At 34.2% G+C, this 26,300-nt stretch overlaps 3 protein-coding genes across 7 annotated transcripts; 1 reads left to right on the forward strand and 2 right to left on the reverse strand.

Moving 5' to 3' along the window:
• Positions 1-960: 960 nt before the first annotated feature.
• LOC143469748 (noelin-3-like) lies at positions 961-6,667 on the reverse strand. The gene is made up of 8 exons (XM_076967555.1): positions 6,459-6,667; positions 4,344-4,499; positions 3,990-4,058; positions 3,393-3,509; positions 3,112-3,284; positions 2,806-3,028; positions 1,574-1,746; positions 961-1,363 (listed from the first exon to the last, which is right to left on the reverse strand). Exons 1-8 carry the CDS (start codon positions 6,516-6,518, stop codon positions 1,267-1,269), a joined length of 1,068 nt encoding a protein of 355 aa, XP_076823670.1. The 5' UTR covers positions 6,519-6,667; the 3' UTR covers positions 961-1,266.
• Positions 6,668-7,500: 833 nt separating this feature from the next.
• Positions 7,501-17,406, forward strand: LOC143468278 (uncharacterized). 4 transcript variants are annotated; one of them, XM_076965389.1, is made up of 22 exons: positions 7,503-8,376; positions 8,961-9,069; positions 9,307-9,378; positions 9,829-9,959; positions 10,065-10,165; positions 10,651-10,745; positions 10,874-11,073; positions 11,149-11,258; positions 11,519-11,677; positions 11,871-12,011; positions 12,668-12,793; positions 13,067-13,213; positions 13,303-13,499; positions 13,583-13,780; positions 13,897-14,124; positions 14,369-14,462; positions 14,784-15,170; positions 15,237-15,290; positions 15,641-15,851; positions 15,928-16,067; positions 16,146-16,212; positions 16,297-17,406. In XM_076965389.1, exons 1-22 carry the CDS (start codon positions 8,186-8,188, stop codon positions 16,526-16,528), a joined length of 3,390 nt encoding a protein of 1,129 aa, XP_076821504.1. In that variant the 5' UTR covers positions 7,503-8,185; the 3' UTR covers positions 16,529-17,406. The 4 variants fall into 4 exon arrangements, with proteins under 4 accessions (XP_076821503.1, XP_076821504.1, XP_076821505.1 ...); XM_076965390.1 differs by having other exon boundaries at positions 15,246-15,290; XM_076965388.1 differs by having other exon boundaries at positions 7,501-8,376; positions 14,784-15,290.
• Positions 15,804-26,297, reverse strand: LOC143468279 (tRNA (34-2'-O)-methyltransferase regulator WDR6-like). 2 transcript variants are annotated; one of them, XM_076965393.1, is made up of 20 exons: positions 26,138-26,297; positions 25,681-25,781; positions 24,300-24,375; positions 22,499-22,589; positions 22,282-22,422; positions 22,016-22,184; positions 21,736-21,901; positions 21,416-21,562; positions 20,862-20,963; positions 20,526-20,723; positions 19,798-19,917; positions 19,454-19,642; positions 19,161-19,327; positions 18,846-18,942; positions 18,603-18,712; positions 18,270-18,458; positions 18,003-18,173; positions 17,764-17,854; positions 17,271-17,360; positions 15,804-17,040 (listed from the first exon to the last, which is right to left on the reverse strand). In XM_076965393.1, exons 1-20 carry the CDS (start codon positions 26,205-26,207, stop codon positions 16,487-16,489), a joined length of 3,039 nt encoding a protein of 1,012 aa, XP_076821508.1. In that variant the 5' UTR covers positions 26,208-26,297; the 3' UTR covers positions 15,804-16,486. The 2 variants fall into 2 exon arrangements, with proteins under 2 accessions (XP_076821508.1, XP_076821509.1); XM_076965394.1 differs by lacking the exon at positions 25,681-25,781 and having other exon boundaries at positions 26,138-26,271.
• Positions 26,298-26,300: the final 3 nt, after the last annotated feature.

A 26,300-nucleotide genomic window follows, 5' to 3' on the forward strand; every position in this document is an offset into this window, starting at 1 on the left:
TAAAGCCTAATGCTGAAATTAAATTGCGAAGCTACTTAAGTCTGCTAACGTTATGACTTCAAGGGTTGTAGTAAAATAAATAACCATTCAATTAAATAAACGGGGTTACGTAAAGTTACACGTAGGCTACGTAGCATATGTCAGTTTTGTACGCTGCACTGGACCATATACGCTATAAAATGCATATTTCAAGACGAAAAGGGCTTTGAAGCAATTATTAGAAGTGAATGCAGAAACTCGGATTATGCTTCAACCGACCCACAAGTATGTTTACTGGACTAGTAGAATCAGTTATTCCAAGAATGTCGCTTAATATTTTATGACATTTTGTTCGCTGTAGCGAAGTGATCTTAGCCGACTTATGTTATAGCTCACTGTAGCGATCTTACGCTTTCCGTGTCACTTGTGTGGTTTACCTGTTAGATATAGGGCTTGAGATTTCTATTCGGTTAATAGCCACTTATGGGTTATAGCTGCTAAACACTAAAAACTTTTGTTCGTCTTCAACAGAAAAGATGGTGTGCACAGTGCAGACCATATGATAATGGTCTCTGATGCTGATTTTATTGCCTAACTCAAATTAGGATACGTCATTTAGGACCCGAATTGTTTTTGGCAGGGTCAGCCAGTGTTTTGATCCCACCTTTTCTATAACACTTGCACTTAGGTATAAATCTTTATGGTGTTCCAGTTACTAGTAACTGAACCGATTAAATTTTGACCTAAGCTGTTTTTCAAAATACTCTATAGTATAGAGTAGAGTATAGAGTATGCATATATGTATAGAGTCTATACATTATAACATTAACTGGACAGGGGCAATCGCTACCGCGCACTTCCAACAATATATGAGCTTGTTTTCATTTTGTATGCTAAAGGTCGGAGAGAATCAGGCCATAGCAACATTATCACCAACTTGTCTTTAAGCTAACTCAATTTACATTTTTGATGTCAAAAATGTTACATTGCATAAGTTACGTTGTTTATTATGTAAAGTATAAAAATAAAGTCACGGGTAATAAATAAAACAAATCTATGAATTTATAATAAGGTATTGCTCAAGCAAAATCTGGGGTTTTTCGCACCTGTCCTTGCCACGCACTACAAACCCTTCTTTTGCTGCATATCATGACAATACCACTCAGACCAAAAGACCAAGATCAACAAGCGCAATCAATTGATCGGAAACGCAAAACCAATCAAGCCTGCCCCTTGGCGTTCCATCAAAATAAAAACTGCTTGAAGTTTGAAGAGCTGGAGAAGTCATCAGAAGGTAACATCGTATGTGACCAGGTATCCTTTATCATAGGCGTAAAATTTCCTTTCCTTGTGGTTGTAGTCAAGCATGGTTAGATAATGATACCTGAAATTATCAAATAAACTTTGCATCTCAACTTTTGATTCAATATTTCCCAAGGCTGGGTATCTCTGGCTCAGAAAAAAAAAAACAACAAAACAACTACAACGGAGAATAAAAGGGTAAATGTAATTGTTCAAAAACAGAAAATTGTTTTGGAATCTTGCATTATTTTTTTCTACAATGGTATATAGTAGCTTACATTCTAAAACTTACTTGAGAAAAATTGGTAAGTTTGGTTTAAAGGTTTTGTTGGTAGCGGAGTCAAACGCTATATGTAGACGGGTGGTGGAACTATCATGACGTTGAATCGCATATAACACGGCGTTCGCTATAAAAGCGTTTCCCACAGAACGCTTTGGAATTTTGGTTTTCCACGTTTTAAGGATCTGTAACGATTAAACGATTTACAGTAAAGCAGAAAATGTAATAAGATTTAAAAATGCAACTTATAGCAGAAAAATCATGCTCAGCTCTTACGCAAGTACAACAAGAAAATTTTAAACAAATGTTATTCTAAATAAGTCCTTATACGAATCTTAAATGATTCTAAAGTTAATCAAAACCATGCATTCGGATTGTTGCAAAGAAATAGGCGAAAGTTACTTGTTGCAATATTTGCAAAAGTTTATGATTGTATTACTTGTTGAAACGAGGACGGACGAATATAGTCACCAAAATAAATTGAAAATGGCGTACATAATTTCATAACGAAAACTTCAAATAGTCAAATTTATTTTGGCAATATATCCGATTATTATCTGTATGTAATAAAAACAGCAATTACCAATTAACGGTTACAAAACGTAAAACACAGGCAGCCTACAAGCACCAATTTAAAACATACTAGAGCACGTTTGTATTTGCGAGGAGTCCAGTAAGCGGCAACTTCTGTTAGTATTCTCACTTGTGCTAACTTCTCTACCAGGCCCACAAAATGCGCGCATATTCCTGCAATTTAACTGCATTTTTCGGGAGCAAAGTTCTCCTCTGAGGTATCTTGCGATGAGAAAGAGCTTCGTTTTGTGACTGTGGGCGGAGCGAAGCGTGCACGTGACCCGTGGTTGATTTAATCAAAGCGTGTGTTCATACTTTAGAGAGAAGAATGTTGCGATTCCGTGATCGATGTTTGTTTAGAAATGCAGATCATTGGGAGATTGCAGTTTATTGATTTATGCGATTCACCGTTAAGAAAACAACCAGCGCTTCGAAATTCTGTATTTCACGTTACCAACTATCAGCACAGAAGCGAAAAAGATATCGAAAATAAATTACCAATTTCCGATCAGTTGCAGCGAAGCAAGAAAAAGTAGTTACAATTTGGTTTCCACAAACCAAACATTTAAAAGTGAAGTACCATAACTTACTAACTCCATAACTAACTTGCATAACTTACGCACTTCATAGTGAAGATTTGGTTAAAAAGTTGTCATATAACTTCAGATTACCTCTAACGTATTAGAGTCCATTTGACTGATGACTATATTCCAACGATTAGCTTTGGTCGAATAAATTACCCACAGACCGGTTTGGTCTATGGCAAAATCAATATCCGTGCTGCCACCCCACTTATACGGGCATTGGTTGCCGAAACCGGCATCAGGAAGTTCCCGTTGTATTATTGTTCTTTCTTCTTTGAATTCATATTTAATTAGTATGTTTGAGTTATACCTGAAGTGCAGAATGAAAAAGTATCAAAACCTCACCAAGCAAGGTCATAGTAGCATGCATATAACACCTTGCTGCTGGCTTACTTGCTGTAATAAATGCAGTCATCTAGCACCACGTGTCCTGTTCCGCCCCAGTTGTAAGGTAACTTGTACTCACGATTCACTGTAGGATCGGTTTCGTTTTGGTACTGTTGGATAACGTTGTTGCTAAAAAAATTTTCCATGACATATATTTTTCCTGAATTTGATGCAGGATCCTGGAAAGGAGCCCAATATTAAACTTCTGCAAAATCATCCAACATCTTCTCACAAAGCTTTTACATATTTGTTGGTAATCGATTATTTTTTGGTTACATAAAATGTACCTTCATCCAAGCCCCCAGTGGATGCGACATGTGCCTGAAAATAACCGGTTTTCTCACATCGGATATATAAAGTGAATTTTGCGGTTTTGGTAAATCGTTAAAGGTATTATTCCGAATCTGTGGATCAAAAATTATGCTTTGTCAACTACTGTATTGAAACACTTCTATCAAACTAGTGTTGTAGATTTTACGCATGCACTCTCTCCAGCTACAAACTTCAGACGTTTTGCACAAACAAACCAAATACAATATTTAGCCAGAATGACAGGCTTTAGCCGCTTTATACGTCATGTTTATTGCAAAAGCCATACGTTTGCAAATAGAATCATGAATCTTTCCTATACGTCAACCCATTATTATCAATCTCGGCCTACCACGTAAGACTTATTCATTTCTGGAACAGTTAAAATACTCTCTAGCAAGGCTAAGTGCTAACAGTTTTTGCGTGCGACAGGTTTGTATGAGTGACCCAACCTTGTCGTGATTCCCTTGAAAAGGCCATTTGTGGGCACTATAAATTTTACATATCTAAAACAATTTGGCCAATAACTAGCTATTATTCCAAATACAAAAATATCAAAAATAATGCGATCTTACGCTTGCTTTCAGCGACCGATGAAGTGGTATAGGTGAACTGTGAATGAGGTATTGATTCTTTTCGCTTTTCTGTATGGTACACAAAAAAAATAATTTTACTTTTTCATTGCTACTAATTAGCTGTAAACTTCTGTATAAAAACAATAACTGCTTAAACTTAAAGCTTAAAATAATATGAAGCATAGTATCCAAGCGACCCGACTTCTTCTCAAAAGCAATGAAAAAAGCACCTTGCACAAAAACTAAACGTTAAATTTATTGTGTATATGGTAAGACAATATCCAACAAAAAGTCGTAGAAAATTTTCAAAACGACGCAAGACAATACAACCGGTAACTTGTCGTGCGTGCTTACCGTGCGCAAGTTGTTTGTAACATATCTTGATTCCATATTTATAACTTCAAATCTGTCAAACGATATTCGCGTCATTTTGCGTTGAGTGACAACCATTGATGCTACACAGTACATAACCATCACAATCACTCCAAGCGAAAAGGATATCACGCTGGTCTACATAAAAATATTTTCATTAAAGAAATGTATACATCTAGTCTTGACTTTTTAAATATAGCTTGTGGCCGTTAAACCGATGTTGGCTTTGGCCTTCAAAACTAGCTTCAAAGGTTAAGCTTTTTTTCTAACCTTATCTCAAAACGAATGATAGATAGTCCCTAATGTCATCAATAGACTTGGTTAAAGGTTGTTAAAATTACAATTTAATTACCTTAGTATACTGTATTACAACAACAATACAGTTAAACATAATTATACAGGTAATAAAATAAGCACCACTTAGGAAAGATTGCAAGTAGTTATACAATTGCACGCAAGACCAACAACACATAAAGTTGCGAAAACAAAAACATGAAAGTAAAATATGAAATCACATGCTTAAATAAAAACTAAAGAATGATAAAAGACAAAACACGCCATGACGTGTACAATCAAAATGCAATTATCTCAACAAAGACGTCAAAATTTGTCAAAATCTAGTATGTTTTATGGTGGAGCCGTCGTTTCCCAAAGAGGGGCGTGACAACATTCAAGCGGAGTACTCGGGTGTAAACACAAACAGCTGAAGGCCAGCCAAGTATTTAAAAAGAATATAAATGGCAATGTCCTGTGAAGCGCTCTAAAAAACTAATTCTAGACGACTAGAACCCCCAAAGATTATACTCTAAAATTCAGGAGTGAAGTTTGCCCTGGGGCATGTACGAAAAACAGTTAATTAATTCTTTAACATCGACAGTTTATTTTGTGTTTTAACCTGGCAACATTGGTGTCCAGCATGAAATGAAAACGATAAACACTGGATCTGGTGTACGCTCTACACACTAGTGCAAAACTCTGCGTACAACAACCATTGAAAATTATACTACCAGCAAAGGCAGGCTTAGTTTTATGTTGGTGCATATTGCTTAACAATTTTCTTGTCAGTGGTCATTGTTACTTTGAACATTAACCTATTGAAGTTAGCAATCTGATGTTATTGGCAATGAACTGGGTGCGCCACAAGCACGTTCAAACTAGCATTGCACATTTTGAAAATGCTTTTAAAATGCTACAGCGAATTAATCAGGATTGTAAGCCTCTTACTGGTGGATGACGACATATTATAACAAAGTTAAAAACGTCGCTAGTTCGAGGTTTGCGCAAAACAAACCAAGTAACACACTAAGTATCTGCGCAGATGCTTATCGGCATTTATCCTTCTTTCGCAATCAAAACACTTTTCGTATCGCGTTGAAACACATTGCCCCGTGATCTTATACAAACGCCACTGTAGCGAAACATGAAGCACCAAACAATGGAAAAGATACGAGTAGAACACCTTTACACATAACAAGAGGTGACTGAAAGTATTTTCACCGACACCTTTGAAATAATCATTATTTTGTACATGATTAACAGTTTTCGTCCTACTGTGATTAAGGTTAAGCAACAAGACGGAAACCTACTGTACATAGAAGATAAAGAATAGATGTAACAGAATTAGACCGAATTCCTTTAACATACGTTTGGGCTAACCAGCAAGATGATTCTAACTATAACGCCGTAGGCATAACGTAAATCTTCCACAAGACAATACCCGGCTAGTAATTTATTGCAAGTGACAAGAACCTTTCAAACAAGTGTTTTAAGCGGTTTAAAAGCACAGTGATATGGTCACAGCATATGAGTACAGCGAAAATAATTCAATAGTTCTTGATATTGTAACTAACCTAACAAATGCCTAAAAAACGACAGCTTAGAAAAGCTTTGCAAGGTCAATTCTTTTCGCTTTTGTTACATGTATAGATTGTCTAATACAAAACACGGCATTTTCACATGATTGTAAGGATAGAATTTGAAATATTGATCTAAAATCAATTTCAACATTTAACTGCGTCTTTATTAGGCCTATGAACTCCAAAGCAAGCTGATTTTGATCGACAATAAAAACAGGCTAAGAAAATCGAACTCTTTTACCTTTTTAGAAGGGCTTCGCTTGAACTGGAAAACATTGAAAGTAAGCACTTTCTTTCCCATGTTTTAGTTACCAGAGCAGCACAAATTATTAAAATAGAATATCTTTACATGCTAACTTCTGCTTTCAATTTGCCCAGTCTATTCATTACAAAAAGAATCACAGTTACCTATGACGGTTCAATGCTGACTGATTGTAATGTCGACTCTGAGACTAGTTGCCGGCGGCAATAACTAGTTGAACATGTACAGAGCAATAACAAAAGGTGCTCAGCTGGTGAATTAATTCTTTTATGAACCAACGTTTCACAAACCCATACGGGTGAGCTTCGTCAGGGCAGATTACAAGAAGAGATAATAATTAAAAAGAATTAATTCTCCAGCTGAGCACATTTTGTAATTGAAATTATGCCTGGTGGCAAACATAATATATTATGAACAGAGCAAGTTCAACACAAAATAACGTTTTCAAAGGTCATGTGATTAAATTTAGATAGTCTAGCTGCTGTTAAGCGCAAACATTACCGGTAATTCTTACCGCATCGAGGAACTTTGGTTTGTGTGTCACACAGAATAGTCTCAATTTAGTGGTTAGTCTAATTTCCTGACAAACTACGCACAGTGTTTTCACAACACACAGTAGGCTAATCAACCTACGTAAAATTACAACCAGTAAATTGTTTAACCATTAGTCTTTCGCAAATAGTGTAATTTTATCTAATTAAATGTATTTGTTCCAATAAAAATTGTATTTTTACGTACCGTTAGATCGCAAGAATACTTTAGGGTAAAGCGATAACATCAACTGAAAAAATTCGAAAAATGTGTTTTTTCAACTCCTTTATCTTCAAAACAACCTGAAAACAATGATAATAATTAATTAATCAAATATAACGCCGTTTATAAACGCCATACACACGGACGATAAATAGATTTCACGATTAAAATACAACCGATTGTTAAGATATAGCCTAAGACTTTTTCCAGGCTATATTCAAAGAGGAAAGTGTGAGAATACTGTACAGCTACATTTGACACATCCACGCAGAGGCGCTCAAGACAACGAGATGTCGTCATAGTAAACACAAGCTAAGAGTAAAAAGCACTATCACTTGTTAAGTATAAAAGCGTGTTATCGTGGTCGGTATATTTACGATCTTGTACCTAGAGTGTTTGGCTTGAAGAAGGTTTCTTTGTGTTCAGTCTATTGTGCATAACATGTGGACCTCGTCTGTTGAAATGTAATGAGTAGATGAGGCTTTCTGAGGTTTAGTTAACAATTTTTGCTGGTTGTATGTCGTGTAGCCTACGCGAGGGACTTCTGTGTGGCCAATCTTTGGTAGTATAAACAAAAGCAAAAACATCACACAAGCGAAAATGATAATACCTAAGTAAAGATTTACATGAACGTTATGTGTAGGCTATGTGTAAAATAATAGTGATATGTCTCAAAAGTTGGCTGATCTTGCTTTCAACTTATAAGAACAGAAAAAACTGTAGGTCTAGTCTTTACTAGTAGGTTTGTAACAAAGTTAGTATTACTTAGAACAAGAGTCTGCCAGTTCTGCATAGTGAAGCTGTAGTAATAATTAAACATGGCCACATTAAAATTTGTAATTTAGTTAAAAAATGAAATTCCTATTTACAGCTTAATTCCAAACGAGGACTTGAGTATACAAAGTGATTGCTATCAAGCATTGCACAATGCCAGTGCTTCAGATGCAAAAAAAATGTCGGTAGCTAAAAATTATTTTGAAGATATACTATCAGGAGACATTGCCATACAGCAAAAATGTCTTGATCAACTTGTGGAGGATATTAATAACAAAAAAGAAAGAACAATTTACAACTTTCTGGGTGATTCTGGAAGCGAAGATTTTCTGTGGTCCTTGGTCACACTTTTATCATCCGAAGACTTAAGGTGAAATAAACGATTTGTGCTTTTAACAATATCTGTCAAACTTACACATTAGACTTCATTGCACTACTGCTGCACGCACTGAGTGGGACAAGACTTCAAGTTTCTTCAGTTGATAACAAGATACTATGAATCAAATATATATATACAATATATTATAAATAACAATGTTTATATAAAAACAAACAATACAATGCTTATATAGCAGAGAAAAGTACGTTATAAGTCACGAGACCTAATTGGTGTCTAATAAGTTGTCTTGTAACTCACAAATCAATGAGTTATCACGCTTGTTTGTTGAAACAACAGCAGATGTTTACTCTACCACTTTAAACTGTTTACTAACGTTTTGCTCAAACCATTTTACATGTTTTCATACCATTTCTACATGGTTAGACATAAGGTCAGAAGTATGTTTTACACTGATAATACTTTCAATAGCTTGAAGAAAGTGTGTAACTATGCTATTAAAAAGTTTGTGATATGATATTATAAAGTATGACTTATTGCAAAATGTTATAGGATGGCAACAACTTGGTTCAAATGCCTAACGTGGTATTTTAATCATTGTTGTTTTATGTATTAAGAATTGCAAGCAATGCGTCATATGTTATTGGAAGCCTGGCAGAGACAGAGCTCGGTTCACATCGAGTGTTATCTATCATTAGAGGGAAAAAATCTTTGGCAATTATAAAAGTAAGAATTTACTGAAAAATACAACTTTCTATCATACTTTCCTAAATTCTTTAAAGAAATTATGATTAGATTCACAAAGCTTAATTTAAATTAAATTGTCAAAATTGGCTTTAGGCCTATGTAATGACAATTGATATACAAATAAAACAAAATCCAAAGCAAAAAAAATGTTTACTAAAACCTACTGTATTTTTATTTATTTTGATATAAAACTGCACAATTATTTCATGCTTATAGGACCTCACTCGCATGCTTACAGAAGAAGACTCGGAATGTGTAATGAATGCAGCTGGAACCCTTGGGACTTTGGTAAAAAGTGGAACAATCACTACCAAACAGATAGTTTATCTACTTATGACATTGTAACCATATCCTTGTTTGGTAACAAGTTATGTTGCCTGGCTTAGCCTTTACAATTTTGTATTACTTCACAATATTTTACAAAGGCAGCTGCTTGAATAAATGACAAATTTGAATTGTGTGAAACTTTGTTTATTTAGCTAGGACATGGCCTTAATTATTTCTTTTATACTCAATGATATTGTGATAAAGGAGGCTAACAATAGAGAAATTTAGGAAGATCAATTTCAAACTAGCTAATAATTTTGCCTAGAAAGAGAAAAAAACCAAATCAGAAAAGCATAATATAAATGGAGCATTTGTTGTTTAACCAGATAACATTTTTTTCTTATCGATTGCAAGAATTTTTAGTGTGAAATATTGCAATCAATTGACACAACACTTTCTCTTAATTTCAAGGCGGAAACCAATGAAGGTCGATCATGGATGCTCAGACAAGCATGCATTAATGATACTGTTTCAAGTATTACCAATTTATTATCATATGAAAATACATGGACTGCATCAAATGCAGCACTTGTACTTGCCAGGTAGAATATTTTGAGCTTTTTAACCAAATGCCCTGTTTTATTAGAATATGTTTTGTTAATGTTTTAAATTATTAACAAGTGTTGCATTAATGTTTTATCTTATAGGTTAACAATATCAGAAGAAGGCTGCCTGACAGTGTTAAACCACGATAACTCATCTCACATCTTAACAAAGCTTGTGTTTTCACTGGGCAATGATGCTGCTGGTAATATGGATACGTATAATGTGATTGTGTTTTTACTCAGCTTTTGACACATCTTAATTAGTATTTTAACAATTCATAGGCTTCGATAAGTCTGCTTTCTTTGAAACAGTATACCAAGACAATTGCCTTAGTGTGTATTTCCCAGTATGTCTCATTCCATCTTTTGTTTAAAACAAAAACATATCTCACACTAAACAGACTATTAGCAAATGGGAGGTAATGAGGCAATTTTCGTTTTATATAAGGTTTTGCAATAAGTAAATCTTTCTTTGTGCCAACAATTCTATGTCCTAAAATAATACTTCACAACCTAAAAAAAAATATGTTTCTGTAAATTTTTCGAAACGATGGTCACTGATTCATCAACACAGCTAAACCAATAAGTACCTAAGCACAAAAGGCCCAACAATCTATGGTAATTGATCCTTTTACTGTAAATTGATTACAATTAAAAGAACTAAACTTCTAAATGTCTTATGTTTAAGGACGTGGCATGAATGCAGCCTTTGCCGTTGGGCGATTGCTTGACATGTCTCCAGGAAAAGAACGGCTTTTAAATTGCCCAGAAACTGAAAAAATGGTTTGTAGAAATACTAGCTAACTTTGTGAATGGACTATAGCTATTTATATAGACAGACCTTGTCTAAATTCGATGCTATTGATGCTAGACAGACCTTGTCTAAATTCGGTGCTATTTGATGTATTTAGGTCGCTACATTATGTCGTATGCTAACAAAAGGAGATACTGGAAGTGCAAAAAATGCTTGCTTTGCTGTGAGCTGCTTGGCAGCTGACACAGATGGAAATTACCGCATCTTAAATAACAGTGCATTCAATGATGTTACAAACAGACTACTCATGCTGTTAGCTAATGATGAAGATATTGAGGCAGCATGGTTTGCAGCAATGTAAGTCATTATAAGTTTAACGCCGATCATAAAAACTTAGTAGTACAATATACCAAACTGCTCCAATATATATAGGACTTTGCGAACCATATCAAGTCATCGTAGAGGAGTCCTCAGGTTGCGGGAGAATTCTGAAGTCACTGAAGCTTTAAAGAAATGCTACCAGAAACCAAATAACACCAAAGGTACTGGTCATCGATTTCAAGTACCTGTACAAAAGGAAAATGTTTCATGATGATCAATTATTATATTTGAATAGACAAGCATTTTAGTCATAAAACGTTCATTCCAACTTTTTTTTATAGTCTCTTGCTGGTTTTATTGAGATTAGTAAATAACTTCTGCAATAAAGCATAAAGCTCTTTCTCTTTGTTTTACAAAAACTTTTAGAAGTCTTATCAGCAGATTAATGTAATTTATCTGCTAACTGTTTGTGCTGGTTTAGAATTGAACGATGAGATCAAAAAGACAATAACACAGCTGAAAAGGTTTGATGCTCCACAGCCACCATCTGTAAAAGTATCTAACCAAAATTCTGTGATAGTAACATGGGAAAAAGTGGAAACAAATAAGGATCTAAATATAACATACAAGCTCTTTGATGGTAATCACAGTATTTCAGTTATAAACATGCTTAGCGGACATTATCTGGCTTGGAAAATCATTAGCACCTAGTGTTGTGACATATTAATTTTCTTTCATCTGCTATTGCATCATTACAATTTGGATTCAATTCTACAAATGGTAAAAACACTTGCAAAAGTATATAGTACCCACAGCATACTCAACATTTACAGGATCAAAAGTTGTGTACAAAGGAAAAGATACCAAAACTGAATTGCAGAATTTAAGTCCGAACACGAACTATTGCTTGAAACTTCGTTTGTCAACAGTTGGAGAAGAAAGCCCATTTAGTGAAATTGTAGAAGTGTGCACTGGTATGTATGTTTACAACTTTATTGTTCTAAGTGGGAAGTGTAAATCAAAGTCTTGAAATTTAAACACCAATAAATGAAAAATACGAAATGAGATTTAAAAAATAAGAATCAGAACAAAACCATTAAACTTTGTTAAGATGGCTACTAGTGGGCTTTAATTGTGACCAACAATGCTTCGATTGCCCAAAGAGCGAACACAAAAGAATCTTATCGAAGTTGGGTGAAAATTACAAGCCCAAGCATGTTTCTTATCAATCCAATTAGAAAGACTTATCTGCTGAGAGAGTCTTTTGCAGCATAATATATTTTGTAACCAATGAAGCCTATCTTAAGTCAACATTTCTTTTTGGTCAAACCGTTTAGAATTTTACGACCTTTGTATAACTTGTGGGATGATTAAATAGACTTTTATCCAAAAAGCTGCTGCTATGGTTATCAAATCAAGCACTCCCCAAGCATATAAATTTCTTTGTAGTTGTCTGTATCAATGTTTGTGGAGTTGTTACCAACCACGTCTTTATTATCTTAGGATAAAAGAATTGGATTGTTTATTTTGCAATGATATACAAAAATACATCTTTTAAACAATAAGTTTAGTTAAAACGCTGAATTTTGTTTTCATAATGTTGTTAATGTTCTATGTATGTGAAATTCAGAAGAAGGATATCCATCAGCACCATGCAATTTACGAGTAATTGGTACAACTCATAGTCAAATAAGATTCAGCTGGAATTTACCTGAGCACCCAAATGGAACATTGCGAGGTTATAGTATATTAGTAGGTATGTTTACATGGGTTGAATGCTGACTATCACCACATAAACTCCAGTTTATTGAATCAGATGCTTTGAAGTGTATGATATATCTTCCACTGGGAAAAATTCTGTGAACCATACAGTGTGCACACAGTTATAAAAGATGACAGTTTCAATATTATATCTTAATTCTACAAAAAACAAATATGAAAATGACAATATGTATATATGAATTATTTTCAACAGAAAATTACATAAATATTGTAAAAAACAACACAACTACTTAGGTCAAATATTTAGGTGACAAGGTGGTTGACACTACATATGACCTTTCATACATACTTGGAAGATTACAACCAGCCACAAACTACATCATACATGTATGTGCAAACACCAGTAAGGGACCTGGTGACAAAGCCACACTAAACATCCGGACTGAAGAATTAGGTGAGCAGTGCTAAGGGAAATAAATCCATCTGTTGGTTGTGTGATAAATAGTTCAGCAAGTAATTCATTTTCCTGAATTTGTTATTCAGGTGCACATGCTCCAGAACGACCTTCTGTTACTGTTATTGGTCGAAATGAAGTCCACATAACATGGAACCCTCCTAGCATGCCACTTGGCCGTTTTTTTCGTTATGAGCTTCTTGCTAATAAGGAAGTTATATACTCAGGGACTGATAAAAGCTTCTATGCAACAAACCTCATTCCCGACAGAGATTATTCATTTACGGTAAGATGGTGAAGTAGCACCAATAACTTTTGTGGCTCAACATGTATTTGAAGGAATTTCAAATTACCATGTAATTTTTCCAGGTTTGTGCAATAACTAGCGAAGGTAAATGTGAAAGTGAACCAACAAAAAAAAGAACCCCCAAAGATAAAACCCAAAATGAACCTGGCCGTCATGCCTTGAAAACACATTCATTTAAAGCAAAGGAATTTCAAACAGAAAAATTTCCAGAGAAACCTAAACCGCAGCATACAAATGTTCAACCAAAACGAAAGCAAAAGGTGGGAAAATGGAAAAGATATTTTTGCTTGTTGTAGCTTGCTTAGCATACACTCGATGGCTAGGTCAATAGCCAATAACAACTGACAAAGTGTGATGTGAAAAATCTTTTTTACAGAAACGTAATTTGATTAGACCGTCATCATCTGTTTCAAGTACATCAGAACATTCATTAAAATATCATCATAATAAGAATCATGACAGCTCATGGGCCCAAGACCACCAAATGTTCATAACATATACTGAATCAACAGGAAGTGACACAAGGAAATCATCAAATATGGCGGTGCTCACTGCAGCACCAGTGAGAACAGTAACAGAAAACCAAACAGCAGCCCCAATAAAGGTTTTTCTTGACATATTGTTTACATATTAGCTAAAATTATTGAAATAAGGAAAGATCTGTATTAAACGTAGCGATATGAACATTTAACTATTAACCACTAACTGCTTGATGTGGCATGCTGAGTATTACTCCATTATTGTCAGCCATGAAACTATGCTGTACTATGCCCGATACTAACAGACTCTACCAAATTTGCGGCCCACAACAATAATTCAAAATCAATTGAAAAAGTATTCTTATTCAGATTGATATTCAACCCGTAGGACGATCTGCTGGAAACAAATCCATGTTTCTTTCGAAAGCAAAATCTGAGTATCCCTTAAAAACAAAACCTACAGGTATTGTAAATTCATGAAGACAATTTAGGTATAGTGGTCAACCTATGTCGCCTACACCACCTGTTTCATACTTGCTTTGAACAGCTTTTTGTCATATTTTTATTCATTAACGCTTAGTGCTTCTACTTCCATAATTAGCACTGTTTTCATTGTCATCGCAACAATAATAAAAAATAAAAGGATTGAATGAAAATCAGTCAATCAAATGTTACGTACTTTTTAAAATGGTGATTCTAACCATTTCAAGTCCAAAAACTAAATTAAATGTTGCAAATATATACACATCAAATATATAAGTAACTGTATGTTATATACTTGCAGGGTATCAAAATAAGGTATCAATCGAGCCAATATCATGGAATGAGATGTTTTCATTGAACAGCGAAACTCAGCCACATCAAATTTTAAGGAAGCAATTATTTCCCAAGCCAAAAAACAAGCCTAATTCTAAACCTGAAGCATTAGAAAACGAAAAATCTTTCATAAGCTTGATCACTGGCAAGGTTGTTCCTAGGTCAAGTTTATTAAAACTCCCAACAGCGGCCCACAATTCTGACACCATTCAACCAGCAACCAAGCCAGATGTAAAGCAGCGCAGGGAAAGGCAACTGCTCATTCGAAAAAGGGCGCCAAGGAAACCGCCTTCACCAAACAGTTCAGATTCTTCTCATGAAAACGACACTGATCATGAAAGTTCAGAAGCAAGAGGTGACATTTACTGTGACTTGTCATGCTTACTTAATTTTCAAAATTTATTTATTATTACGTGTGTAGTTTTATTAGGTGCCTTAGATGTCATGCACAAGCTGCAACCCCTGGCACAAATTGGTATGTTTGTTGTGCATCAAATTTTTTTGTAAAAAATCGTTATAAAGTATATATGAGAGTGGACATGGTTTTATATCAAAATTCAATAATACCTTCAATGGATAAGTTCAAAATGCTCCGAACAATACCATATAAGCAATAAGTTCTCGTACCTTTTCCGTACTGAAATAAATATGGTCTTGGTCTTATTCAATCTCGTGATCTTATTCCAATATTTTTGATTTTGTTCCCATATAGAATTTAATTATGGACGTCTTTATGGGAGACTTGCCATGATAGTACCACATTATGATGGTAGTACCATTTGTACAAAATAATACAAGGAACGTTCTGATTTTGTCTCTTTTTAGAACTCATTTCATCACACCAAGCCAACAATAAACCAACATATGATTACACTATGAATTTTGATGCGTTAAAAAGTCCAACTGCAAGATTAAAAACTCCATCGAAAGGCTACTGGTCAGACCATGATACATATACTACACAGTCATCAAAAAGCAAGAAAAAATCTCAGGGACTTGCTCCATTGAATTATAGAACCTTTAAGGGTGCACACAGGTATACTTGTACAGAAAATACAACCGCTCTCCATAAATAAAAGTTTTGGGTGAACTAAAAAATTTTATATTTTCAGACCAATAAAAACATTTCGACAAGAGTCACCAATCGTTGCTGAAACATGGCTGTCAAATTTGCCTGCTGGTGCTGAGAAAAACAAGTACAAATTTATCCCAACACAACTTCGGACACAACCATTGCATTTACCCAAATCTGGTTAGTGTCAGAAACGTAGAAAAATGATATCAGCTATAGAGATTACTATTTCGACCATAAGTTATATATTTTTTACAGGACAGCAAAATCGCTTAGAATCTCTGACTCAGCTTGATCTTCGACACAATTCTTCAAGACACATAATGTGAGTAATAGTAGACAGGCAGAATTTAAAGAAAAAGCCAAGTTTTTTCCTAAATAACCAAAAAAACAATTGTGTGAATTTCAGGAGTTCAAACCATGCTGCTTCAGCCTATCATCGTCGTGTAAACGAGAATCAAGTTTCATTATTTCAAAACGCTCCAAAAGCAACACAAGCTTATATCTTGAACGATGGTTCCAAACTGTCACCGGCCAGCAGTCCCCCAAGGAATGCGTCACCATTTAAATCGAATTTGTTTCAAGAAGACAAACGACATTCACCTCATCGGACAATTCTCAGTCATGGTGATGCAGAGTGACAACCCTTGTCCACAAATGAAATAGTTCCCACGATACACATCCATACCGGACACATCTGCAACTTGTATAAGTGTACACGATATTTGCTCACATGTTATACTAAAATCAGAAGAGATCATTATGCACCATCTGATCAATCTCTGATCTATTGAAGTGGACACCAAAGTTAATTCTGACTCCAAATGTTCCAAATGAAGGCCGGTGATTTGTCCTGAATGCGCACTAGAAATTTTAAATGATGATACATTTCTTATATTTGTGTCACAGCAGCACAACATCAGGTTGATTGCATTGTCGTCACCACCCGTTGCAAAGAAATAGTAGGTAATTTTCTGAAGTATAAGACTGCAGCATGCGATGGCATTGATTCCAGATTGGTGACATTTGTACGATGCTATTTTCTTCATTTGTGTTTGCATAAGATATAAGTTCCCATCAGTTGATCCACCCACAATGATATTCTTCATTTTTTTGACTGTTAGAAAGCAATTTTGATACTCTTCAGATTCATCTGAAATCAATACACATTTTATTAAATGCCAATTAAAAGTTTTTTACTTATTCACCATAGAATTACCAAAATGATATGACACATTTGCTTTTTTTCAGATTTATATACAGTATTAACCAATATTGTTTTGATTCTACTGCAACACTATTTATGTTTTATTTTTTACTTTTTAAAGTTACTGTCATGCACTGTAAACATTTCATTTCTATCACTTTGCACTATTTTCTTACTTATTATCTCAATACTGTTTGTATCTGTTCTGGCTAAACGACGTAATTTTCCATCCGAGCAGCCAACCACCATGCATTCACCATTTTCATCTGCACATAAATCACTTGAAATAAACCATATCATTCACATAAAAAAGTAACTAGCAAACTAAAGTATTTTACCATTGCAGCCATTAATAGATTATTGTAAGTGTTAACACAGAGTTGAGATTGGTACAACATATTAGTTGTGAGATTTGTACCAAAAGCATATGACTGTTCAGTGTTTATTGCTTAAATATGTGCCAAACGCTTTGAAAGACTTGCACATCGTCATACATCATCCAGGTTTTCATGTGTAAAAATAACAACTTTTCATAAAAGTTTATCAGATTTTATTAAGATTTGCATAACGATGAAGTACAACAATGTGTTTCTACGCATACTCATGCTTGCAATTTACTACTAATCAGACAGTTTTAAATGTCAATTTTATAAAAACAAATAGACCTACCATTTTCCCATGCTGCTATAGACATAAATCTCATTTCAACTGATAAGGAAATATTTCTTTCAAAAGAAGCGAGGTGATCCACGTCGCATGACTATAAGACAATGTTTTAATTAAATTTTAGATTAAAGTTTAGCAATCATTTCAAGAGATAGAAACAGTATCTTATACTGTCAGTATTTCATGCAAATAAATGCATAGACCTCATGAATGGCAAACAATGATTGTGCAGTTAAACATACATTTTCTAACTCTGTGTTTTTCCACACAGTTATCATGTATATATTTAATGAAGCACGACCTCCCACAGTAAAAAGCATCACTTGCTTACAAGAGTCCTTTTCAGCAATAGTCAATGTGTCCATGGCTCTCACATTTGACAAATGATCATCAATAACCTGTAGAACCTTAAGCTAAAAGCGAAGCAAATTTAGGCAAGTGAAGTAAAAGATTTCCCAAAAAGTAAGTTAGAAGTATGATAACAAAGAAAAACAAAAACTCTAATCCACCATTGATTCTTTTGTGGTAGTTTTAGTAATACAAGCTGACAGTATCACTTTGGTGTCTTCCCCTGATGTAGCAAGTATATGGGTAGATTCATTGTCATGTTCCATGCACATCAAATGACAAACAAAATTGATTTGTTGGCTATGAAGACTATAGTTGATAATAGATTCACTCAGTATTGGGTAAGGAATCTGTAAGAACAGAATAGTGAGTAACAGGCATAGCACTAAGATTCTACTTTTTTTCGCTAATAAATGCAGGAAGTTTGCAGAAATTGGCAGTGCCACAACAAGGTGGAAAAGTCCTAGAAGTAACAGAGTGGCTTTAAAAGTTACATCAACAATATTGAGCCGTCCAGCTTTGAGGAAAACAAATTTCGATTGAACAGGAGAGAAGTCCCATGATCTGTGACCACCACCACAGAGAACAGAAAATAATTCATCTCCTAACCAAACAAGCAAAAACATGTTTTCAAATAAAAAATGACAGCAAAATTAATTTTTGAATTTATGTTTATTTGATGTTAACAAATAGTATTTTAAGCAACACCAAAAATGGTCCGATAAAGAAGTTCTCACTTGATTGCTTACTCCAAACCAGAAACTTATTTCCATGGAAACCATAAATATAAGTTTTGTGATCTATCAAACATGATCCTTCAAGCCACTCCATTCCCTAAAGCATTTATCCATGACAACACGGCTAAGTATAAATACCTTTTAAAGTAATGTAATCAACTAATCATATATTCCCTCTTTGATTAACACGCAATAATGGTGATGGTTTTAAAGGCATATATTTTCTGCCGCAAGGCATTTTGCATCACATGCAAATTTTTGTCTTTTGGAGCCCATACAGCAGAAATTACAAGCACACCCCACAACACAACATACTTGTGCTGTACGATGTTTCCGTAAGAGCCTGAGCTCATCATCAACTCTCCATTGCCTCCAGTGACCATCTCTTCCTGTACTAATTATCAGCCGACCGGCTTGCTGCAGAGAAGTGACACCAAGCTTTCCATGAACACCATGACAAGTGTTCACTGGGTTACTTGTGCCTGCCATGATATACAAATTCAGAGCTGGTCAAGAGAGCATAAAACCGAAAGCAATATAAACATTGAATGATTTGCAGCAATAAATATATCAAAAGTCTTTCAATGAAAAAATAAAACGCGTCGTACCTTCAACAAAATGATGAATAGAACCCCGCCTATCACCACATATAAGCTGAATGGGCTCAAAACTGAGAATTAGTGTGGCCGTATGCCATCTGTGTTTTGCTTGCGGCAAAGTAAAGCTCACGCACTGCTTAACAGATAACTCGCCATTCACAACACGAACCGTATATATATTTACAGTGCCATCCGGCCCTAAATCATGTAATATTTTAATATAGTTTCTTGTGTATTATGAAAACCTTGATCGAATTACATCAAACATCCTATCAACATAAGCATCAAACGACTGAAACTTACTGCATAATAATAAAACCTGTTCAATAACAATAGTAATACAAGGCAATTACCTGATGCAAACAGGTAATCTTGGTACCAAGTTATGCTCAGAACTTTATTATTAAATTCTGAAAGTTCTGCAGTTGAGAAAATCGTGTGATCGTCCTTTAATTGCAATACCTTTATAGAACCTGAAATACAGCTTTTAGTGATTTCTGCATCTTTCTTATTAGCATTTGATAATTAATTAATGTAGTACTACATGCCACAAGTATGACCAGCCATTTAAACTTTAAGTGGAAAATGCACTTTGCTGCCTATATATCTCGGTGCGCACTTATAATTTATACCTAAATATAGGTCACCGTTAAGGAAGCGTCACGAGAAATATTGGTTAAGTTTATGTAAACATGAACTTATGATGTATACGATCATGTAGGTCGACATGAATATATCTTGAATTAATTCGCATCAATATCAAACAATAAAATTTCATCAATACGCTGCCAATTTGGCTTAAAACATGAAATAATTGTTATAGAATTTGCTTTGATTCAGAAAACATAATTAAGTGGCGATTGACGACAAGTTGACAAACTAAATGACCTGTCCCTACTTAAACAAGGCCACCAAGTTGCATTGTCATTTTTTACTGAAGTTGATGAATTTATAAGTATTGTGCTATATTCACCCAAATCTTCCACTCACAAAATATTCGGTGAATCGATTCAAGCTTGGTTTCATATCTGCCAATCTCTTGCAATTATACATAATTATTGCTCACAAATAACAGATATACCTTTTGTGTTGCCAATTGCAACATATTTTTCCATTCCGTCTACAGTCATTATTGCATATGAACCATACTCAGTGTTCTGTTGAAGCAATTGCCAGTGGTTTCCTTTGTGCAATAAGAGACAGCCAGTATCCGTATGAACCAAGCATGCAAAACCATTTCTGGTGAGTAACTTTATTGTCTTCGCAACACCCCAAGTTTCTTAACAAAATTCAAAAATTCAATATCCTAAGCTAAATAAATTCCAAGTCATATATAATAGTAATAGAAGAACTTTGGCAATTGATTAGTAAAACAAAGCACAGTTACACATATTCATGCGACATATTATAGCATTACCTTTGTCAAATTCAAAAACGGAACGTGAATGTATAGGTAGCAAATGCAAATCAAAATTAAATACACGAACTGATCCATCAAAGCCACCAATGGCATATTTTCCTGTATAAAATTAACTGTGATATAAATATGGCATTACTGTGCAATACATTTAAATAGCTTCAGGTAGAAGGGACATGTTTAAGCAGAAGCTACACTGACTGGTAGTCGGTATACATATATGACATTTAAGTCATGCAAAGACTTTCTTCAATCCGAAGACAAAGACTATCATACTATCATTTGTGTTTCTTCGAATTATTCAAAATTTTGAGTTACTGAGAGTTAAATTAAATGAGCTTTCATTGTTAGTGTTATGTTTTTGAGTGGCACCCCAATGTTGTGCTACTGGAAACTATAAAAACAGAAATCGTTTAAAGAGTAATATTTCGAAAATTGTTTTTTTGTGCTTTACAAACGGAGTGGCAGAAACCATGAACTGGTTTGCAACCATCTAAGTTTTACTCCTGCACGTATCCTTAAAAGGTTTATTAGGTTGAATAAAAGCAAATTACCAGTGTCATCAAGACTGAGGCTTAGAAGATTTGCATGAAAATCAGTTTTTTTAACTACTGTTGACGTCAGTTCATCCTTGCAAAACATCAGTTTCCAAATGATACAAAGTCCATCCTCAGCAATACTTACAACATATTTTTCTTTATCTGCAATACCAAATACATTATACCAATAGGTAGAGTAATATTGATAGAAGATTTTATATTCATTTGTCAAACCAAGAAAATCTTAATGCTACAAACATGTACAATTTTAATAGAGATTTTGTTTCTAAAGAAAGTTACTAAACTATCAAACTCATTTTTTGACCTTTTCGTACCTTTTACATAACATTTCATGTTCCATACTCTAGCTTCATGTCCATACATAACACCCAAACATATGGTTTTTGAGTGATCTGTTGCAAAATTATGAGTAAACGACTTTCCCAAGGCAGGACACCTCCAAACTCTTATACTGCGATCATCAGAGGCACTGAATAAAAGCTGTATGCAAGAAAAGTTATGTGTTGAAAAATGAACAACTTAATAATGTAGCAACTTGATAATTAAATTTGTTCAAAGACTACTGAGCAAGACTCCTGTTTGTTTATTACTCACATCAAATGTAGTGTCGTATGAAATATCAAAAATAACACCGTTATGGCCACATATTCTTTCCAAGACATCTACCCTTTGCTCTTCATTTGCCTTGCTACATGGTTTCCACAACACGATCTGATTAAACACAGTCCCAGCACACAGCACCAAGTTGTCCCATACATTGTCACTAAAGTTCAAACAAAAAGTATGACAATTAGGATTTATTACTGCTTCACATAATTTCAATAACACAATTTTATTACTTGTTGTTATTGACCACTCACCATTTGTGAGTTACAAAATGGGCTGAATAGAGAATGCATTTCTCAACACAGTGAACTTCTTTCAGAATTTGATTTCTGCACCAATCGTAGAGAACAACAGAATTGTGTGCAAGCGCAACTGCCAAATTCATCTGATTAAAGCTATAAAAAAAGAAACTTACATTAACCATTTAGTTTTATATCAAAATTCGTAAAATTCTAATGGTATGATATTTACCTGGTGCTGATACATGCAATATCTAGAATCCAGTCGTCAAATTCATGGCGATTATCCACCACAACTGTAAGGCTCAAATCATCCTTGGTATCTATGACATCATGGAGAAAAAAAGTAATTAAAACAGTTCTGTTTTTCATAAAAAACAAAAATATTGACAATTGACACCCAAAAATGACGTATAAAAGATGCACCTTAATGCAACAAATAAAAATAAGAATATTTACAAAACCCTATTTATTAAAAACAATTCGAAGAGTAAGTAAACATATAGGTGCTGACTTACAGGGTTATAGAGTGGCCATGCTCACATGAGTAAAAGTACTCTTTGCCATGAGATAACATAAAGCGTAGATCAAAACGGTGCACTGGTTTTGACACAAACAAATCTTGTGTAGCATCAAGTAAACTGTTTTCCGGGGAGGCTAAGGTAACACATAACTACTACTACCTGTATTTTATTTAGGCCAAGCCATATAACTTTTGGCTAGCTAGCAGTGAATATCTTTGTTTGTGTCAGGCGGATGATTGTGTCAAATGTGCACTGTTTCTTGGGACCACTTTTATACTGTTTTCGTTTTCACGCCAAACTTTTCATAAAGAAAGTTGATTCGAGAATGATTCGATGTTCAAAATTTACTACAAAGTAAACAACAGTAGTGACTGTCACAAATAAAAAAGTAAAACAAAAGATTTACTATTGTTTTTTAAAGAATAGGTTTCTAAAGACTTCGGCAAAGTTTCAAGCCGTAAAGTGTAAAATGTTCTAAGATGAAGTTACATGCGAGCTTGACCTGAAGTAATCCAAACTCGACACATACGATAAATAGTGCTCAGGTCAATATTCCTTAAGTCACTGTAACCGATTCAATACGGTAATGTCCTTTACAAAAAGATTAAGGTGTTATCATTTAGTTTAATTATGATTCATGACATCATTTTGAACTGTCTCGCTTGAGTTTTCGACCTTGTCAAACATTCATTTCAATATAAACAAGGTTTGGGCGAGCTTCAATTAAATTTCCTCTCATACAACGCAACTAAGCATGCCATATTGCTAAAAAATTCAGGAAAAAAGACAAACGTACTCAATTTAGTTAACTTGCGACTTTGGCTTACTACCTACAATTAATTGACCGGTGGTGGATACGTAGGCAAACGTTTGTTGGTCGACTGCAAACTTTGCATCATATTGTCAGCCCTGATGTCAACCACCTGCAATCTAAAGCTGTTGTCTATTAAATTTCATGAGGTATTAAGAAAAACAATTAGTAAAATTAAACACGTCTTGAGCGTTTGTTTTGTCTTAATTGTCTCAGATGCATTTACATGGAACATTTTAGCATCGCTAACAATTGTAAAGTTCTATGCAAAAATTTTGAATAATGTCCAAGTAATGGAAAACAGTTGTCTTGTATAATAATCTTTACGACACAAAATTTTCGTTGCAAGAAAAAACATGAGCTGGCTAATATGCCACGTTGATCTTAAAAACATACTAAAACGCAAACCGTCAAAAAATCTAACCTAGAAAATAGGCAACAACTTGAAATTTAAATGAAAATGCATACATAATAAAGTTTTCTGAATATTCAGCTATCAACATGGCAATTATTTACTTTAACGTAAAAAACACGATTAATAGAAAGCATGTGAACAGTCAAACTAAAACTTGGCTGGAAAGTTTTTTCGAGTTGATGACAGCAAGTTGCCATGCCACCACCACACCGTGCAAAAATGAAAGTCAGCACCTGTGAGTATACATACAGGAATACAAATACACTAACATTCATTTCAATACCTTCTGTGATTTCTAGCGAGCAGATCTCCTTCCCACCGTGCGCAGTAATATAACTTTTACCGCAAAACTTGAAGTCCTACATTATACAAAATAAAATAATCTACAACAATTTTTAACTTTTTTTAACATGAAAGCCAACTTCAAAGATTGGATTTTTTAGGGGAAAGCACCAGATTGGTTATTGCTTGTTAAAAATTGTCTCAGCATTGGCAGGACAATTTATACAAAGCATCTGCAATAAAAGCAAATTTTCATAGGAAGTGAAAAAAATTAGCTTTGATTTAATGCGATTTTAGTTTGAGATGGTATATATTAATGGGTTTGATTTTAATTTTTTAAAAGATTAAAATCTGGTGCCACTATTTTTTAAGATATCCAAATATAGATATTAATATATATGAACATATTTGTTAAATAATCAGGTTAAATTTTAGTTTTCAAAATAAATGAAGAGTGTAGAAGGACGTTTAAAGAACATGAATGAGAATCACTAATTTATATGGAGAAAGGTATATTATCCAAAACATGTATAAATACTGACATGCTTGTATGTATAATACAGTACAATTTAAACTTTACAACAGTATAATCTATCACCTGCTGTTCGAAAATTTCTTAGAAAAACTGCAACGTAAAATACAGTATTAGTTATACTGTAAACAACACTTAATAGAGCACCCTCTGGAAAAGCAAAATTTGCTCTCATAAGCAGAATTTTTCTCTGTTAAGTATGTACGTACTCTACTGTACGTAACAGGAAATCAAAGTATGACATTTATGTACCTTTCTTTTGCAAGTTACAATTTAGTATATATAAGTTTTAACTATTGAACAACGTTTTTCTTTAATTATATAAGCCTCGGTTTATAAGCACCGTTTCAATAGTTTTTGCGATAGAAATACTTGCAATACTAGATTGAATGATTTGCTAAAATAAATCAGTTCTCTTTTGCAAATGTTCGGCTTTGGCTAGGATCCATAAACACGATTTGGTACACCTTTTCAATGCAAAAGTGGGTGTATAAAAGGGTAATCACCCATGATTTGAAATAACAGCGTTTTATTGTCATTTTCTGTATTTACTGTACTGTACGTTCCTGCTTCTACTAGTGTTCAGAAAAAAAGGTCAATTTTTAACTATTTGACTTTGCATTTGGTTGGGTAGTCCACAGCGTGATCATGCTTTAAGAACAGGGACCACTTTTCGTGACAAATAAGTGTTGACATGTGTCAAGTTGCTCTAATTAGCAGTGCTTGCACTGCTTTATTAAGCAAAGATTTTAAAAAAGGAAAAGCATCATTCATTCCATATCAGTTGAAACTGCTCTAAAAAGTGGTTTGCCTTAAAAACCAATGCTCTATAAAGCGGGTTTTACTGCACCTGAAATCCATGAATCACTGATTTTTTGAAAGCAGTGACTGTTTTAAAAGCGTCTTTTGATGATTTGTTGACATGAAATACCTTTATTTTCCCACCTTCAGCTAAAAAATATCACAACATTTAACAGCTTCACAAATGGACAATATGTTTAAGAAAAATTTGTGGAATGATAACAGTGATCTCAAACTACACAGCAACATAATAACAATGACTCAAAAATGACTTTATCTGCACAAATCTAAACGAATATGCTGGTTATAGTGGCTGTATTAAAGTAACTTATACCTTATGCTGTTAAACAACAACCTTTTTAACCTTCCGCTCTGGGATGTTAGCCCCAAGTAAAAGTTTGAACAGTAAACACTAAAATGTTAGCCTTTGCTAACTTAAAATGAACTTAGGGTAATGAGCAGCTTTCAAAATTTACCCACATTTTTGATTAATGTAACAAACTTACCAGCAAAAAGCCAGTCTCCAGTGAGTTTTACAGCTGTAACAGGCAAGTGCTGATATACCACCAAAAGCATGATGCAGCATACTATATATTTATCTTGTGTTATCCCAGAAATAGACTATTTTCATACATTTAAGCAAGATTAAAATCTTCAATAAAACTACTG

This window comes from Clavelina lepadiformis, chromosome 8 (assembly GCF_947623445.1).
Source record: "Clavelina lepadiformis chromosome 8, kaClaLepa1.1, whole genome shotgun sequence".
NCBI lineage: Eukaryota > Metazoa > Chordata > Ascidiacea > Aplousobranchia > Clavelinidae > Clavelina > Clavelina lepadiformis.

Bases quoted from the DNA above. Each gene is read 5' to 3' on its own strand.
- LOC143469748 (XM_076967555.1), bottom strand. From the start codon at position 6,518: ATGGGAAAGAAAGTGCTTACTTTCAATGTTTTCCAGTTCAAGCGAAGC. The intron at 3,510-3,989 runs GTAAGATCGCAT...TTTGATCCACAG, and splicing joins ATCGGTCGCTGAAAGCAAGC to ATTCGGAATAATACCTTTAA. The intron at 1,747-2,805 runs GTAATCTGAAGT...TAATCGTTACAG, and splicing joins TGGACTCTAATACGTTAGAG to ATCCTTAAAACGTGGAAAAC.
- LOC143468278 (XM_076965388.1), top strand. From the start codon at position 8,186: ATGTCGGTAGCTAAAAATTATTTTGAAGATATACTATCAGGAGACATT. The intron at 10,746-10,873 runs GTTTGTAGAAAT...TGATGTATTTAG, and splicing joins GCCCAGAAACTGAAAAAATG to GTCGCTACATTATGTCGTAT. The intron at 16,068-16,145 runs GTTAGTGTCAGA...TATTTTTTACAG, and splicing joins ATTGCATTTACCCAAATCTG to GACAGCAAAATCGCTTAGAA.
- LOC143468279 (XM_076965393.1), bottom strand. From the start codon at position 26,207: ATGCTTTTGGTGGTATATCAGCACTTGCCTGTTACAGCTGTAAAACTC. The intron at 24,376-25,680 runs GTGCAGTAAAAC...TGTATAATGTAG, and splicing joins CAGTGATTCATGGATTTCAG to GACTTCAAGTTTTGCGGTAA. The intron at 20,964-21,415 runs GTAATTTGCTTT...AATTTTATACAG, and splicing joins CCTCAGTCTTGATGACACTG to GAAAATATGCCATTGGTGGC.